The 20,000-nt window shown below is 33.9% G+C and overlaps 1 protein-coding gene across 1 annotated transcript in view; it reads right to left on the bottom strand.

Moving 5' to 3' along the window:
* Positions 1–20,000, bottom strand: part of LOC137643217 (DE-cadherin-like) — a 202,783-nt gene that overhangs the window by 37,042 nt on the left and 145,741 nt on the right. Inside the window, exons 21-28 of the mRNA XM_068376065.1 lie at positions 15,239–15,361; positions 14,858–15,007; positions 13,038–13,210; positions 11,953–12,145; positions 4,019–4,213; positions 2,761–2,901; positions 2,023–2,217; positions 852–1,857 (exon numbers count right to left, since the gene is read on the bottom strand). Of these exons, the coding sequence (XP_068232166.1) occupies positions 852–1,857; positions 2,023–2,217; positions 2,761–2,901; positions 4,019–4,213; positions 11,953–12,145; positions 13,038–13,210; positions 14,858–15,007; positions 15,239–15,361 (2,176 nt within the window). The remainder of the gene's footprint in view (positions 1–851; positions 1,858–2,022; positions 2,218–2,760; positions 2,902–4,018; positions 4,214–11,952; positions 12,146–13,037; positions 13,211–14,857; positions 15,008–15,238; positions 15,362–20,000) is intronic.

The following is a 20,000-nucleotide window of genomic DNA, read 5'->3' on the forward strand; positions in this document are numbered from 1 at the left end:
AATATATATATATATATATATATATATATATATATATATATATATATATATATATATAAATATATATATATATGTATATATAGTTATATATATGTATATATATATATACATATATATATATGTGTGTGTGTGTGCGTGTATGTTTATAGTGTATATATATGCCTACATTTTTACACGTATATATAAATACATGCATGTATATATATGCATATAAATATATATTTGTAGATCTATTTATATATATATATATATATATATATATATATATAAATATATATAAATATATATTTATATATATATATATATGTATATATATATATTATATATATATATAAATATATATATATGTATATATATATATATATATCTCGAATATATATTTATATATATATACATGCATGTATTTATATATACATATATAAGTGCGTGGGTATATATATTTATCTGTAGGCATATATACACTATAAACACACACACACACATATATATATATATATATATATATATATATATATATATATATATATATATATATATACATATATAATATATATATATATATATATATATATATATCTACATACATAAATATATTTATGTATTTAAATATATATATATATATATATATATATATATATATATATATATATATATATATATATATATACATATATATATATATGTGTGTGTGTGTGTGTGTGTGTGTGTTTTGCTATCTATCTACATTATATATATACATATATATATATGTGTGTGTGCGTGTGTGTGTTTTGTGCATACATATTTATATGTATATACGTATTTAGATATATACACCCACAACAGAATATCAGATAAAACTATGATCTTACCTAGAAGGCAGAAAAGGCTGGCAAGGATTATGATGATGGACTGCTGACCTAGTACGACCCGGGAGGTCCGAGGGGCATCACACGGCTGTATTGGCGCTGAGCCATAATCAGAAGAATTGAAGTCATAAAGGTAATCGTTCTGACGCATGTCTAATATGCACCCCGAGAAGGGACCAACTACAGGAGGTATCAAGTTCCACCGATAGGACGCTGATAAGGAAGCGAAGCTTGGCATGGGTGCCAGACCTCCAACCTGCAGAGGTCCTTGGACGTTCAGAAGGAAGTTGGGATACATAGATATGTGTGGATACGGGATAGACACTTTGCATGGATCACCAGAACCAATGGTTGAATTGAACCCGCAGTCAATAACTTCAAAGGAAATTTTCTTTTTATTCCAAACGACAACGTATTGAAAGAAGCGATTGCTGTTTTTCTCAATAGGAATCGAGACCTTTTCTGTTCCTGATCCGAGGTCGACGTAGGTCACCAGGACCCAATTCCTATGAAACACATACATGAAGTCCTTGGGATAATCCTCCCAAGGAGATTCTACTATTGGTCCCATATACAGTAGAATACCGCTATGACTATTTGATTTAAATGATATGGAAAAGGTCGAATTATCGCACACTTTCAAGGGCTCGTACCAAGCGAAGCTCTTCTCGAACCTCGCATTCTTGAGTTCACAACGAGGCCCATAGTTATGGTCATCTATACACTGACACTTGAGGGTATTGTTGAAGACACTACAAGTTCCGCCATTGTAGCAGAAACCACTGAAGCAAACTGAAGGCAGTGGTTCGAGCTCCCCACAGTCGCAAGTGTATTCGTCAGTGATATCAACACCCACCATAGTGGCGGTACTGCTTGCCACCACCAAAGGAGAAGTGAGGTTTGGCCGCATCGTGTGCTGACAGCTTTGCCCTCCACAAGGAGACTTGGATTCATATAAGCAAGCATTGATGTCCACCATGATGACGTCAAGACCCAAGGCTTTCGAAACCTGGAAAAAGAAATGATGCTCATTTGAAAAAGAAAAAAAAATAGATTATACGCGTGAAAAGTATATATGTGAACAAATACTTCATGGGAATAGTTATACAAATGTGGTCTGCTATAATATTAACAAAAAATGTCAGTTACACATGGAAAAAAAAAGTCCTCTTGCCTCAAACCGATTTTTCATCAAGAGTCCATCTAACTTTGCTGCAGTGTAGTAAGGTGAACTGTGGCAGTTGTATCGGATCTGTACTCCTCCTTCCACATCACGCATGCTGAAGATGTCCACATTGTCCTGTGGGATCTCGTGAATCCCGGCTATTTGTTTCTTCAGGCGCTCGTAAATCGTCTCGGTACTCGCTACCTATTTGAGACGGATAACTTTTAAGACTCTCATTTCTTTATTCGATCAAACAAGCAATGTTTTATGAATACACATTTGATCACAATAATGAATGTTGGAGAGTTCAACAGATGCACACATTTAAGCGTATCGCATTCAACTTATAAGTTGAACTAGCATAGTAATAGACATTTCTATTGCAAACATGAGAATATAACATGGAAAGCAGGTCCATCTAGAATAATGTTATCATTATAAGTGGTTTGGATCAAACAAATTATCAACATTACAGTCAGTTCAACTTTGAATAATGGTTTGAAGGGGATTTTTCCCTTAAAGAAAAAAAAAGTGTATATAGTCATGTATGTGAAATTTTACTTGTGAAAATATATTTCTATCGGTAATTTCTATATCATCAGTGCATGGTTGCAATAAAAAAAAATAAGTATAATGTATATGCATCTAATCCTTGTTTTAATTGAAGGTATCGTAAACTTGATATATCTAAAAAAAAACAGTTTGGTAAATCATAGAAAGATAATCTTTAAACTTGTTAAACTTTACCTTACTTATCCCCAGCATTTGCTGAGCCCTGATATTGGCAATTGTCAGTGACCCAGAGTTCATAACGGCTTGGAAATTGAGATCAACGACAGTAATGTTGACCACGCCTACAGCTGATTCCTGTCGGAACTCGTCGTAAACCTGTTCATGAATGATTGAAAAGATAGTATTATCAAACTCACTATTGCGCACACACACACACAAACACACACACACACACACACACACACATATATATATATATATATATATATATATATATATATATATATATATATATATATATATACATATATATATATATACATATATATATATATATATATGCACACACACACACACACACACATATATATATATATATATATATATATATATATATATATATATATATATATATATATATGCACACACATATATACAATATATATATATATATATTTATTTTTATATATATATATATATATATATATATATATATATATATGTGTATATATATATATGTGTGTGTATACATATATATATGCATATATTATATATACATATATATGTGTGTGGGTGGGTGTTTGTTTGTGTGTGTTTGTATGAATATCAACCACAATGTCATTTAATATAGAAGTCTACCTTTAGGAATGTATATCCACTGGAAATTCATTTATGATAACAGCTTCTGGATGGGCAGAGATTCGAACCGATGCCTCTTGGCCAAATTCATGCCAGATAGGATTCTACCAATCGAGCCTGGTAGAGTCCTCGCATGCATGGTTTCGGCTAAGAGGTATAGGTTCGAATCTCTGGCATGAATTTGGCTAGGAGGCATAGGTTCGAATCTCTTCCCAGCCATAAGCTGGTATCATAAATGAATTTCCAGGAGATATACATTTCCAATGGTAGAATTCATGCGTGTGTGTATGTATACTGTATATATGGTAGTGTATACGTTATTTTAAATTTATATATGAAAAGAATACCATCTGGAGCTCAATTTGTCCTAAGAGAGGATGTCTATGACACCACCAAGGTAATGGCTATTCAATATAAAACTTCCACATGTTTTATATATCTGCAGAGAAGGTTCGTTAGCACTGACTAGAACCCACTATACATTTTGCGCCATCTGATATCAGCGTTTGCAGCAAACAGTAGACTGAATTTGCAGAGAGAGAGAGAGAGAGAGAGAGAGAGAGAGAGAGAGAGAGAGAGAGAGAGAGAGAGAGAGAGAGAGAGAGAGAACCAAATTGAACGATAATGAGCTCACCTTCACCCTAAGTAAGTGTATCCCAGCAGGTGTTCCTTTGAGCATTGTGATGTTACCATTCTTCCCGTCCACTTGGAAGTGATTGGCAACGTCGGATGAGGTCGTCGCATCCACCTCGAACATCTTGTCATCCAGATCGTAGTCATCCAAATCTGTCACGTGAACAGCTCCAATAACCATTGATGGGAACTGGCCCTGGGATGGATGGCATAAACAGTTTTATAGAAACTCTGGCTAATCTCGATGAATGATTGTGTGAAAATATATTTTAATGTAATGAAAGATAAGTTTTATCTAAAATCTATGTTATGAATATATAACGAAATACCTGATTTATAGAATATGTTATTTTAATGTTACCAAAGTTAATCTATTTTCATAAATGTAAAGAAATTCCCGAAGTTTTATTCCCGTATATTAATTGACATTTTTTGAGAACACCTGACATTAGATTAAATGCGAAATGTCAAACTTGCGGCCACTTGGAATCCAAATTGAGACCACGAAAGATTATTTAATGACATTATAGCAAGAAATTGTTAAAAGAATTTGTCACACGATAGTTAATTCGTGTAAACATCAAAGATTTCTCGTATTTTTCTGCACATACATCAATTGGTCATAAAAAACATATGAATTTTCTAAGCAAATGTTTGTGAGGACAAATATTAAAAATTATTATTGCAATAGATGTGGATCACATTATTTTTGTTTTCTTTTTCTGTGCTGGTATTCATTAATTAAACTCGAGTGATGCAACCACGATTAGGTTACACAAAACTTCAACTCTCACGTCAATGACATCACATTACAGCCATGCCAGATAACCGGTTCTATAGCAAGGCCAACAATATTTGAAGAGATATTCATTTGAAAAACATGATTATATCAATAGAAGTTAAGGGCATACATAAAAACTTGTGTAATTATAAGTAGCGCGTATCCTACAATTATAGCATAAAAAGCAGTGAGCAAAAATATTTTGTATTCAAAAGTTAAAGCATAAATCAAGCCATTCCCTTTTTTTCCTTTGATCTTGTACTGTATTATCCTCTTTTCATAATATCAAACCTACTTGAGGTCACCAAGAAGGTGATCTCATGGGGATTCCTATTCTATATAAATACCGTACATCGGTGCTTTAATTGTCCTCGCCATACCATGTGTGTCAAGAAGGAAAACTACTAACTCTAATCAAGTCTTTCACAATTACTCTCGTGTATTGATATATATATATATACACACACACACACACACGCATATATATATATATATATATATATATATATATATATATATATATATACATACATACATATATATATATATATATATATATATATATATATATATATACATATATATATATATATATATATGTATATATATATATATATATATATATATGTATATATATATATATATATATATATATATATATATATATATATATATGTATATATATATATATATGTATATATATATATATATATAATTTATCACATAGCTTGTGATTTTCATTTACTCATATAAGCCATAAATAACGAAAGAAATGGATTGATAAACACACACACCAAGCAAACATACACATGCCCCTATACATACACACACATATATATATATATATATATATATATATATATATATATATATACCTGTTGATATCGAATTCATTCTTCCTCTGGATCAGAAACCCAAGGGTGAATTAACTTTATGATAATAGCTTCTGGTCACCCAAGAATTGGAACCCGAAACAAGTCGAAACTGAGATGACAGTCGACGTCAGTTTCTACTTGATCCAGGTTCAAATCCTTGACCGAACAAAAGCTATTATCATAAAGTTAATTCCCCCTTGGTTCTTTGATCTCAAAGGCGAATTAGCTTTATGATAATAGCTTGTGGTCAGCCAAGGATTCAAACCCGGACCAAGTCAAAACTGAGGTTAAGCCTATCTGACACTTGCGCGCGTTTTTGCCACGCACTGGCATGCATTGATGCGTGCCAGTGCGTTTTTCGCTCACTGTTCACGACCAGTTCACTCCAGTTCGCGAATCGTTCACGACAAGTTCACGCGACATTCACGCCATGGCAAAAATTGGCAAGCGTAGTTCACGAGAAGTTCACGACACGTTCACGTGAGTTCGCGCATCATTCCGCATCGTTTCCGCATCGTTCACGCCAGTTCACGCCAGTTCACGAATTGGCCACTCCATATAAAAACGGGGCTTCTCCAACCCGAGGACATTCTTGGATTGGCTTCGGAAGAGACAACAATGCTTTCTGTCAGAGACACCATTGCATTGAGGAAGAGAAACGTATCTTTTTCGTTTGTATTTTTTGTTGCCCTTTATTTTTGTTTCAATAAGAAAGCATTTGATTTACATATAAATAGCAGACATAAAATATGTACAAGTATTAAGAAAGCATTTTATTTTAACATTAAAAGCAGCAAACATGAAAAGTTTTTAGGCTGTTGATTTTAAGGTAATAGAGAAAAAAGTGTGTTGAAATAAGAAATCATTTTATTTTTACATTAAAATAGCAAACAGAAAAAATTTGTTTTGCTCTTCATTTTAAGGTAATAAAGAAGAATAAGTATGTTGATGAAATAAAACATCATTTTATTTTTACATTCAAACAGCAAACTTAAAAATTTCTTGGGTTTATTTTTCAGTTCATTTTTATTTAAAACAAAAGTTTTGGGTCTTGATTGGTAATAGAGGAAAATAAGGGTGTGCATGAAATAAGACATCATTTTATTTTTACATTCAAACAGCAAATATAAACAATTATTAGGTTTATATTTCTCTTTCCTTTTCATTATTTTTTTCGTTTCCTTTTTTTTTCTCTTCATCATAAAGTTATAGAAATAGTTTGAAATAAGATATCATTTTTTTTCACATTAAAACAGCAAATATAAAAATTTATTAGGTTTATTTTTCTTTCCTTTTCATTAATTTTTTTTCGTTTCCTTTTTGTTTCTCTCCATTATAAAGTTATAGAAATAGTTTGAAATAAGATATAATTTTTTTTTCACATTAAAACAGCAAATATAAAAATTTATTAGGTCTATTTTTCTTTCCTTTTCATTAATTTTTTCGTTTCCTTTTTGTTTCTCTTCATTATAAAGTTCACGCCACTTCCCGCATCGTTCACTCCAGTTCACGCCAGTTCCCACACTGTTCACTCCAGTTCACTCCAGTTGGCGCATCGTTCACGACTATTTCACGATTATTTTGTGCGTGCCAATGCGTGCCACAAACTTTAAACATTTCAAAGTTCTGGGCACACATGGCACGCATTGGTACGCTCTGGCCCGTGAGTTCCAGCACTGTTCACAACATTTTCACGACTCGTTCACGCGAGTTCGCGCATCAATGCGTGCCAGTGCGTGCCACGACTGCGTGCAAGTGTCAGGTACCCTTTACAGTCGACCTTGATCCGGGTTCAAATGCTTGTTAGACCAGATGCTATTATCATGAAGTTAATTACCCTTTTGGTCTCTGATCCAGAGATAAAGTGAATTCGATATCAACAGGTATATATATATATATATATATATATATATATATATATATATATATATATATATATATATATATATATATATATATATATATATATATGGGTATGTGTATGTTTGTTTGTTGTGTGTATTTATCAATCCATTTCTTCTTACAAAGGAATAGCTCCAGATAATACTAAGACGTTGAGCACAACTGGCCGTAATACCAGCTACGATGGGTATACGGGCAAAATTTTTGTGAAATCGTGGGTGTGACGCAAAGGGCACGCAAAAGTCTTTGACCTCGTAGCGCGCCGTATACCAGCAGTAGAATCCTCACTCGCTGCGCTAAAATGTTCTGCGGCAGTCAAGAAAATTTGTAGTCGCAGACAGGATGCACATCTGACGCAAGTAAGCCGTGCGTGTGACTTACGTGCAACTTAAGCGCCGTAGGATTTTCTGTGGGATGATCTCCGCAAATTGGTCGTGCGTGTAATTTGTGTGTAGCTTGCGTCACAAGTACGAGCCACGCACGTTTGTCGTATGGAATTAAAAGAAGTGCGTGGTCCGTACGTGCACCGTACGATGCAATTGCGACAAAAGTAGGTGTGTAGTACAATCACCGGACGACGTTAGTACTAATGCACGATATTTACATGATTTTTCAGGATATATATTCTGCTGCAGCAAGTACATCATCATTCTGATGTACATCCCTTTGCCAAGTAGGTAGTCTCTCTCTCTCTCTCTCTCTCTCTCTCTCTCTCTCAGTATTCTTAATTACTATCTCTCCGGATCCCAAATTTTGTACAAAGACGGTAACCAGCTGTCTTATACGTGATTATTTGAGTGTGTATTATATATATATATATATATATATATATATATATATATATATATATATATATATATATATATATATATATATATATATATATATATCGCCCAAGGGACGCTTAAGACTCGTACTCCGGAAGTGCGTCATCTGCATTAAACGCAGGTCCTTAGTGCATGCTTACTACTCTTCCCGCATGTGCCGTACGCCATAATTTTCCCACACATTCATCTTACAACACTTGCGAACCGTGCGGCACCCGTGCGTCACACGTACTTAACCCGTACTGAACACTCAACACACTCACTACCAAAAACATCGCAGAAGTTCAAGGCTACGACTGAAAAATTCCCAGACACGTACAGCTAAAAAATTCTTACGGGGAGTTGTGCCCAACGCCTAAGGCCTTAGGCACTACTGGCTGTACTACCAGCAACGTGGGTATACGGGCAAAATTTGTGTGAAATTGTGAGTGTGACGCAAGGGGCACGCAACAGTCTTCGACCTCGTAGCCCGCCGTATACCAGCTGCAGAATCTTCACTCGCTGCACTAAAATGTTCTGCGGCAGTCAAGAAAATTTGTAGTCGCAGACAGGATGCACATCTGACGCAAGTAAGCCGTGCGTGTGACTTACATGCAACTTACGTGCCATAGGATTTCCTGTGTCATGATCTCCGCACATTGGTCATGCGTGTAATTTGCGTGTAACTTGTGTCACAAGTACGAGCCACGCACGTTTGTCGTATGGAATTAAAGGAAGTACGTGCAGATTCTGCGGCTGGTATACGGCTGGCTACGATGTCAAAGAGTGTTGCGTACCCCTTGCGTCACACCTATGATTTCACACAAATTTTGCCCGTATACCCGTAGCTGGTAGTACGGCCAGTTGTGCTCAAGGCCTTACATTGCATGAGTTCATGGCTACGACTGAAAAATTCCAAGACACGTACGGCTAAAAAATTCATGGGGGGAGTTGTGCTCAACGCCTAATATATTGGTCACAGCCACATTCATACTTGAACTTTTGAAACGAAGGTGAAATATTTCTACTTAAAACTGCCATAAAATTACTATAGATGCTTCATATATTTGCAAAGAAGACTTACCGGTAGACCATTTAAATCCTCTACTACGACACGTTTGTGCACCTTATATATTTATGTCTTAGCATCACAATATCTCTTAAACTCCATCTATCTATCATTTTCTAGAACATCATTCCGTCAACCACCAGACGCTCCTAGAATACACTTTTTTCACCAATGCATCAATCCGCCATTAAAAATAATTGATTCTTTCTTTCAGTGGTAATAATTTTTTCAATTAGTATTCATATCTCAGCGTTTCCCTACTTCTCATGTTGTATACGTTATGATCACAATTTATACAACAGCTCCAAATATTTTTCTTCCATTCAGCAGCCTCACTTCCCTTCCATAGGGAAGATTTGGATAACATTGACACTTTATATTCCCATGCTGGCATGAAAAAATCTGGAGATTCTTCATAAGCTTTTGCACAAAAAATACTAATTTCCTTGATTCGTTGAATATTTTTCCTTCTTCCTCCTACCACTATCCAACACATTTACTCATCAAATTCTAGCACAAATTTACAGGTTCCAGTTTTTTTCAGTCAACGTTAACATTCTTTGTTCTATTTCTCAGGTTTTGAATATTGTTCACAACTTTACTCGTGTTCAATAAAACTCGTAACTCCTCTTGTAAACATTTTTCAGATCTTTCACTAAATGATGAAATTCTGCCATTCTTCACTACTTTCCCTTTGTACCAAGATTTGATTTCTCTCCTTGACTAGCTCATTACTTTATCCAGAAATTTACTAAACTGCCATGAAGTCATATCATACCCACATCTCAGAAACACTTTATTATCAACACATTAATTCTTCTTTCAATATATCAAAATATACTTTGTTTCCATCATGGAGAATTTTAATGATAATCAATAAATTCATTGCATGCATCATAAACCTTGAACCCCATATTACTTCTCTGTAAGTTTTAATAATATATAATTCTAGGTCCATGTTTGTAGCAGGCAGCTTTGTTTTCACTTACTTTCACACATCTCAAATTACTCTATCGGAACATATACTTCATTTTCATGTTTACTTATGTAAAACCACTCGGCTCTACATCTTACAGTCTCTTCTTTTATACAAAAATAAAAACTATTTATGGTACATTTCTCAGGAACTTTTGAATCATAACTCCTTTCAGTTACTAGGTTTTTTGCAGTCTTCAATCTCTTCAAGTCTTTTATAATATTATTATTTCTAACTTTACGGAAATTCCATTTATCTATTTAGCTTTTCTGACGCTCTCCTTTTCTCCATATTAAACAAATCTACAAAACATGAACTCCACTGTCTTGGTAGAACATTTACTTTAGACAGCTTATTACTATTTTCCCTTTTCATTGAGTTTATATCCTCACTATTTATTCTCTTCATATTCGCCTGTAGGGTAATTAATTACATCCTCGGAAATTCTCTTGTCTGTTCTCATTACTTTCTCTCTTTTATCGACTATTTTCTACTTGAATATCCCATTCAACCTCCTCTATACCTTTCCAGGGTCTTATCTGTTTATGCATTGAAACCTATATAATCACTTTTTGTTATTATTATTATTATTATTATTATTATTATTATTATTATTATTATTGCTAGCTTAGCTACAACCCTAGTTGGAAAAGCAGGATGCTATAAGCCCAAGGGCTCCAAGAAAAAATTGCCCAGTGAGGAAGGGAAATGAGGAAATAAATAAACTACCATGTAAGTAATGAACAATAAAAATATATTATTTCCAGAACAGTAACAATATTAAAACAAATAATCAAACATATAGATTAAACATATTTACTTATCCCATGCTTACTATTTATATCCTTCCCCTATCTTCTAAAACAAAACTTCATCTCTACCTTCGTATCTTCAAACTTACCCAATTGCTCATGGGTTTTCTCAATTGTCTTAATTACATTTATAGACAAACCACCCCCACCCCCTTCCACTCCAAGTTAAACTTTTCTCTAACTTAAACTCTGACTCAAACATTAACAAAATACTTTGAGCTATTTCTCCTTTTAACTTTACGTCCATCTACGTGTTCTCTCATATATAGTAAGTGTGGAATATTTATTGTTGAAAGCAACGTATAGTTTTCTCTTATTAATATCATAGGTATTTGATTTGATAGAATGCCTTATGAAATAGGATGAAAAACAGTGGAATGCGACAAGCAAAAAATCTTGAAAATCAAAATTAATTAGAAAAGCTAACAAGTATTTAGAAAATTGCAAATATGTTTCAACGTAACCTAAATCATATTCCAAAACACAAGATAAAATGCATTCATTGTTTATTAATTACAAAAATAAGTGTTCATGAATGTAAAAGTTGAAAATATTTTGATTGTAAAAAAAAGCGATGAATCAATGTCCGCAAAAAAAAGGAGGGAAAAAAAAAACCTTCTGAAGCAAAGTCAAAAAGGGAATATGATACACAATTAATAAATAAAAAAAATCTCATATATTGAAGATGAAACACATCGTAGACTCGAACAATACCTGGTAATTGTAGACCTTAATTTTGCTCGTTCCATTGGACATTGGAGAGTCGTTCACATCCCCGACCTCTAGGGTGAAGAACCGGATGCCTCTTCGACCTGTCTGGTCTTGGGTCACAAAGGGAAGGGGATACACCTTCTGCTCCTCTCGGTCTAACGAGACTAAAGGATTTAAGCGGTACGTTGACCCTAATCTGTAAGGTAAAGAGAAACAAGAGCGTTGTTGATTCCGTCTCTCTGGTAAAAATCCTCGCTTTTTAAATTACTACCTAACGAATGATCGTTTTGCTTCTTTAATATATAACTGTTTAGAAGAAATTTCGCAAAGGAAGCTTGCAATAAAAAGTGGAAGTTGTGCAAATAACCTTATATAAACATTCCAAAGGTAATCGAAGGACATGAGTCTTGTCCTCAGCTACAGCAAGATGAAAGGGGTAAGAGAAAATAGTAACAACGCCTCAATATTGTAAACTATATAAAAAAAATAAATTATTAAGCAATGCTAACAATTTAACAATGATGGCATAAATTCCTTGGTAGGAGAATTTATGAATAAAAAAAAAAAAAAAAAAAAAACACACACAAGCTGAGAAAAGTAAAGCCATATTTTGGCATCCCTTTTTCAAAAGATTTTATAAAAGTTTCTTTGATATCATAAATTACAAGTTACGTTTTAACCTACTGTACTATATATTCAAAATTATTCTTTTCTGAAATAGGAAAAGGCTGTGTAATGGAAAGCTTTTTTGGCTATAATTTTTTAATAAAGGTATTGCAGACTAAAACTGGGTTCTTGTTAGCACACCCTACTTACTCATGTGAGCTTTAAGTGAGTTTGAGGTATCGAAAACCGTAGACAGTGTAGTAACAACTTCCTAATAACATTAAAACCATGAAAATTTGAAATAAGAAATAAGTCTATTGCATGTTTTCATAAATCTCAAACGTTTTTCATAGATTTTGAATAATAAAACTTTTGACACCAAGACTTGTTTACTCAGTAAACTTATCTTACACGCTTAGTGGAATAAACAACAAAATCCTTCTCATTAGAAATATGTTATCCAAAGAATAATGGCGTCTTACCCGTCAACAGGAAGAAGACTGAATTTTTCCAACCAAGAAACGGGAATTTCCGGATCAAACACCATGGTGCACGGACAGCCATTGTCACTTCCATCAACATCGTTGAGCTTTATAGTTATCGATTTCACATCCTCAGGATCCATGTTCTCCATGACTTTGGCGTAACTGTTTTCCTAGAAAAAAAATAAGTATGCAAAATCATTCCAATTCCGATTATATTTCGATCAAATTTCTCTATTTGCAATACCCTATTTTAAGTTTAATAGCATTTTGGAAGTAACGTACATTCACCTTTCGCCTCTTATAAGGTTTTTCTTTATTTTTGTCACAATACTCTGTATATTTAATTCCACGTACAATAAAAATATTATGTATGTTACACCAGAATAATTATCGATTAACTTACTACTGCATACACACACACTTATATGTATATATATATATATATATATATATATATATATATATATATATATATATATATATATATATATATATGTATATATATATATACATATATATATACATATATATATATATATATATATATATATATATATATATATATATATATATATATTTATATATATACATATATGTATGTATATATATATATATATATATATATATATATATATATATATATATATATATGTGTGTGTGTGTGTATTATATATATATATATATATATATATATATATATATATATATATATATATATATGTATATATATACACTCTATATGCATAAATACATATAAGTATATACAAATAAGCCACAATATCTCTTTATATCCAGTTTACTCTGCCTCAGGAGAGATCTCCCTCAGTGGCCGAGTTGAAGGTCACTCGAACCTTAGTTCCCTTGGTCCGGGTTCAATTCCTTGGCCGATCAGAAACTATTATCATAAGTTTGATTCCCCTTCGGGTCTCTGATCCCGAGGCGGAGTGAATTGGATATCAAGAGGTATCTATGGCTTTTATATATATATATATATATATATATATATATATATATATATATATATAAAATATATATATATATATATAAATATATATATATATATATATATATATATATATATATATATATATATATATATATATATATAAGAGAGAGAGAGAGAGAGAGAGAGAGAGAGAGAGAGAGAGAGAGAGAGAGAGAGAGAGAGAGAGAGTAGAATATGTTACATATTTTATCTATTTTATAGGTAAATGATGAGACAATGTACGTTTGTCGCAACGGAATAGACTATAAGAGATATACTGCATATTGGTGAAGGTTTTTGGCATCGAGCTGGACAAAGATGGAGCTGGTATAGATTGAAAATACTGTCCATCTGAGGCAAAATCTTACCAAGGATTCCCAATTGTGTCACGTGTTCAGGATGAAACATTGCAGTTGCAGAAATATATAATGCTTATACTAATCCTTTCAGCTGAGGATTACCCTTACAAAGAATATGGTGGATGATCTGATCAGGTGTTGCTAAAAAAATTCTTTAGTGAATGTAGTACATTCATAAGATTCAATTTAAAATTATAGAGATTTTAAATGACTGAGCGTCGAGGAGTTAAAAAATAGTCAAGATATCTCAAGAAATGAGATGGTTCAGGCAGGAGATGAGAACTAGCTAAAATAGCACAAACCAGTATCTATGGGAACATCACTAAGAAGAATTATATGCATGTTCGAAAAATCACAATGAAAGGGCAAGGAAAGAAAGCCATCCATGTGGAAATTCTTACATAAAGTGCTCAGGTCAGAAGGAAAAGAAATTATAAGGCTCGCCAGATAAAGATATGAAACAGTGTACTTACAGGTGAATGTATATGTGGGTGATTATCGTTGAGATCTCTGATGATCAGATGAACGGTGGCAGGATCAGCATCGTGACCTCTTCCCCCTTCATCGTTAGCCCTCGGATACAAGGTCATTATGCCCTTCTTAGCAGCCTCTCGATCTAAACACTGGGTACATGAAAAGGCAAGGTGTTCAATGGTTTACAAAAGAAAGCCCTTTTATTTACTTTTATTCCTATAAGAAACTTCAAGATAAGAAATGAGAAACCAGCTTCTAATTTCACTTGAATCAATAAAACTGGACCAATGCTACTCTTACTGCAACTAGCGGGAAGATAGCTATACCCACAAGACACACAGAGGCCACTGGTAATACTGAAATAAGAAGCTATTACTTACTCCTTTCAATGATAGGTCCCCATTCTTGCTGTCTATGGTAAAGTTGAGTTGTTCGACAGGAGACAGATAATACAGTATGTTTTGGTTGACTGTGCGTGGTAAGTCGGGGTCAACAGCTGATACCTGGTGTGAAAAAAAAAACATTTGAGTCATGTTATTAGATACAGAAAAATAATACAAATATACAATTACATCTCACTCATTTTAACTTGCTCAAAACTGAAACCTAATTATCAGTAATTGTCAATTCTAAGAAAATGGGAAAATCATTGGTAAATTGTGCACAAATCTTTTAAAACAAAAGATAGATTGTCTGTCTGTTATCATTATAAGACAATTGTAGATCAGTCAAACACTTTTTGGGCAATAGTTAGTACACACACCCAATAAATAACATCCAATATGGCATAAAATTTAGTCTCTGGAGTAACATAATATCAGTACAGACCAAAGAACTGTTGCAAGGTTTATAAAATTACATTCATTCTCTCTTATTTCTAAATAATCCACGGAAATATACTACCCCCTCGAAATATCGAAAACTGGAAACAAATCCCTAGCTTCCTTTGGGTAAACACCAGAACCTAGAGCACGCCCCATGGTAGCCATGACTGAACAGGAAATCTTAAGTAGTTAGTATCAAAACCTAAATCTCTAATCTAGTACACAGATTTGAATAGAAAAGATTAATTTGATTTTAAAACGTGTGACTATTTAAAATATAACCTTAATTTACTGCATGTCAACGCTTTGTTCTTTCCACTTTGATATACAAACTAACTTTTTCAACATTTTTACACCTAAGATTTATAGACGAAAGAACAGGATGCCCAATTATCCAGAGGCCTCTCTTGGAAACAGATGTTCTTATTCCACTTATTTATAATGTTTTTCTGGTGTTAATTATGTACCTTGGCTCATATTCAACCAGAATCTAATAGCATTATCTACTATAGTATTAAATCGTAATATAATCCTTCGATTCTCCATGCTCTTTCATTTAGTTTCTTATTCAACTGATAAATTTTGCATTAATTGTAAATACGTCTTTCATTAGAACTCGGAAAACTAAATGAGAGTAGCGTAAGTCACAAAACACATCTATGAACTTCATTAAAAATTCAAAACCTTAGTATACATCACAAACGTTTGAAGACTATTTAATATAACATTTCTTTATTAACCTTTGCATCAAAGTGTTCTATATTTATTAAGATTTTCTTACTTTTTAAAATAACCAAAATTTGTAAAGCGGAGCATTCGAAATTCTTCATTTTAAACTTGAATAAATAATCGTTTCAATTTTATTCGTTAGTAATGGCCTCTTCTTTCATGTCTGGTTCAATTATAATTGCCTTAATTCTTTCTGCTATGGTATTCCATAGTTCTAAATTTTCCTCCACTTAAAAAGATTAATTGCCATATGCTCTTACAATCACTATTCTTAACCTAGTGTGTGAAGTTTATGCATTATTCATAGCCACCTTGTATGACAACTAGAAATGTGACTTTATACCTAAGAAACTCAACAAAGCATTAATTAATCAAACTATGCATGATGGTATAAAGAAAATATCCAAAATAACACTTGTATAGATTTCTAAGATATGTAATTGGAATATATATGATTCAAACAAAATGTATTCACCATATTGATGTGACCCGGCCTCATCTCTCCCTAGCCAAAATTAACATTCCTGGTTACCGTTACCGATCCTATAATCCACCAGGATCGTAGGGGAGCTGCATGGTGGAACACCGCAATGGGAGCCTCCACGGTTGTGTGCGAGTGCCTGGGTCTGGCCGAAGGTTTTTCCTGTCCATTCAGCAATGTTGTTGGTCCACCTCTTTCTCTGCCGCCCTCTTCTCCTCTTCCCCTGAACTGTTCCCTGGAGAATTGTCTTGGACAGGCCGCTTGATCTTGTTGTGTGGCCATACCGTTTTAGTTTCCTCCTCTTCACTGTGGACAGCAGATCTTCATAGCGTCCTAAGTGTTGTCTCACTCTTCTGTTGACTTCTTCATTTGTGACATGCTCAATGTACGAGATGCCAAGCACTCGTCTGAAGCATCTCATTTCTGCAACTTTGATCTTTCTCTGTAGCTCTGCCGTCAGTGTCCAGGATTCACAAGCATACAGGAGGATGGAAATGACTAGAGCATGCAATAGACTCAATTTGGATTTGACAGCGATATTTTTGTCTTTCCAGATTGGATTCAGTTTTGTTAGCGCCGCTATTGTTTACGCGATTCTTGCATGGACTTCTGGTTTGGATCTTTCTTGGCTGATGATTGCACCAAGGTACTTCAATTGTTGGACTGTTTCAAGTTGTTGACCACCGACCACGATTTTTGCTTTGATTGGCTCATCGCTGTTTTCCATTAGCTTTGTTTTTTCAGCACTGATTTCCATTCCGTATCTGGTTGATGTTTCATCCAGACGTTTCACGAGGTTGACCAGCTCATCTTCGTTCCCTGCCAGGCCGTCAATATCATCAGCAAACTGAAGGTTGCTGATTGTTCGTCCTCCGATGCTAACTGTGCTCACATGATCTTCGAGTGCCTTTGTCATAATTTGTTCAAGGAAGATGTTGAACAGGGTTGGTGACAGAAGGCAGCCTTGGAGGACACCTACTGAAGTGTGGAACCATTCGCCTATTTTGCCTTGGGCAAGGACCGCGCTGGTTGCTTTATTGTACGGCTGTTGGATCGTCTGTATCAGTTTTTATCCCATGTTGTACCTGTTCATTGTGGCCCAGAAGGCATCATGCCATACGTGGTCAAATGCCTTTTTGTAGTCAATGAACACGTGGAAGATGTCTTGCTGGTGTTGGCTGTACTTCTCACACAGAACTCGAAGATTGAAAATCTGTTCCGTTGTGCTCCTTCCTCTTCTAAACCCAGCTTGTTCTTCGGCAATGATCTCTTCTGCCTAGGGTCTCAGTCAGTTCAGAATGACTCTCAACATCACTTTGCTTACGTGGCTGATAAGGCTAATCGTTCTATCGTTTTGACATTGCTGTAAGTTGCATTTCTTGGGAAGCGTGATGATGAGGGACTGTGTCCAGGGTGTGGGCTATGCACCTGTCTGCCAGATCTTGTTGCAGATGCTGGTACACATTGAAATTCCTAGACCAGTTCAAAACCCAAAAAAACGATTCTTCATCAGTCTCGCACAACGTTGAAGTGGGCTTGTGGGGGATGGCTGGACGAAGAATGTAACTTAAATGTGAAAAATCTGTCCACATGGATAAGGAGGGAATACTTTCTAGTGGATAGCAGCTAACAGGTACGGACTACCTTCATTCTAATTCTATTATTGTTCCAAACTCGGCATATTTAATCAGTCTATGAGGTACATCCCGCAAATAAATAAAATCTAAACTCTCTACAACCCATCCCATAAATCTCTCTCTCTCTCTCTCTCTCTCTCTCTCTCTCTCTCTCTCTCTCTCTCTCTCTCTCTCTCTCTTCTATCCTGTTTTATAGTATATTTTTTCTAGATTGACAGCGCGGCATGTCAAGCAATACGGGTGCCAAATTTTCACATATTCACTTTATCGTTATAATATTAGACTAAAGATTACCTTGGCCATCTTTATTATTCAGTTGAAATGTCTACCTCGACTAAGAACATTTTCATTTGTTTCATCCCATTCTCATGTTCAACATACTCGTATTATTACTCAACTCATCCGATGTGCGCTTTATATTCAACACATCAGCGCTCTTTTTTTATTTCCTGTCTTGCCGAGATAAAATCTTATAACAAACTGTCCTCTTTTATTTTCCATTAAGGTTACATTATCTGCTCATTATCTAGCTGCAACCTTATCTTCTTTTCATTCAAAAGGTTAGATCTACATTACAAGAAACGTAATGGCTCTTTTTCTACCTTAATGGGAAAGGGGTGTTCATAGTGTTGAAAGGTTTTATATGTCACATTATTGCCCTTTTTTGTTATGTAAGTTTTCCAAGACTGGAAATCTTTACAAAATGCACACTTTACCTCGACTTGTATTCTTTAATGAAAATGTTTTCTCTCTCTCTCTCTCTCTCTCTCTCTCTCTCTCTCTCTCTCTCTCTCTCTCTCTCTCTCTCTCTCTCATTATATATATATATATATATATATATATATATATATATATATATATATATATATATATATATATATATATATATATATATATATATATGTATATATACATATATATGAATATTCATTGCCATCAGATATCACAAATGGTTGTGTTTACCCTTCCCCTGTGACTATGTATCTATAGAATTATGTATATATATATATATATATATATATATATATATATATATATATATATATATATATATATATATATGTGTGTGTGTGTGTGTGTGTGTGTGTGTGTGTGTTTGCGTGTGTGCATGTGTATATGTTAATGTAATGTATACAACCATGATCAACGTAAATGGGTAAAGATTCACGAACTGTTCATTTTCATCATTATCGAAGTTATGCATCTGCATTTTATTCACGATTAGACGTAAAATTAGTTATGCTTTGCTCTAATCTGTCTTTGTGCTTTTAATGCCCCTATTATCCAAAGGTTTAGGTCTTTATATTTACATTTTTAATAATTTCTTGTGACTTAATATTAATATTTTTCTTACTACCCTCACGGATGCCACTTTTTTATTCACTCCTATCCTTCTTCTTCTCGTCCAAACCATCACATTATTTGATATCTCTGTTATCCAGAAACTGGACATCAGATAAGTTACTCTGGT

This window comes from Palaemon carinicauda, chromosome 6, assembly GCF_036898095.1.
Source record: "Palaemon carinicauda isolate YSFRI2023 chromosome 6, ASM3689809v2, whole genome shotgun sequence".
Taxonomy (NCBI): Eukaryota; Metazoa; Arthropoda; class Malacostraca; order Decapoda; family Palaemonidae; genus Palaemon; species Palaemon carinicauda.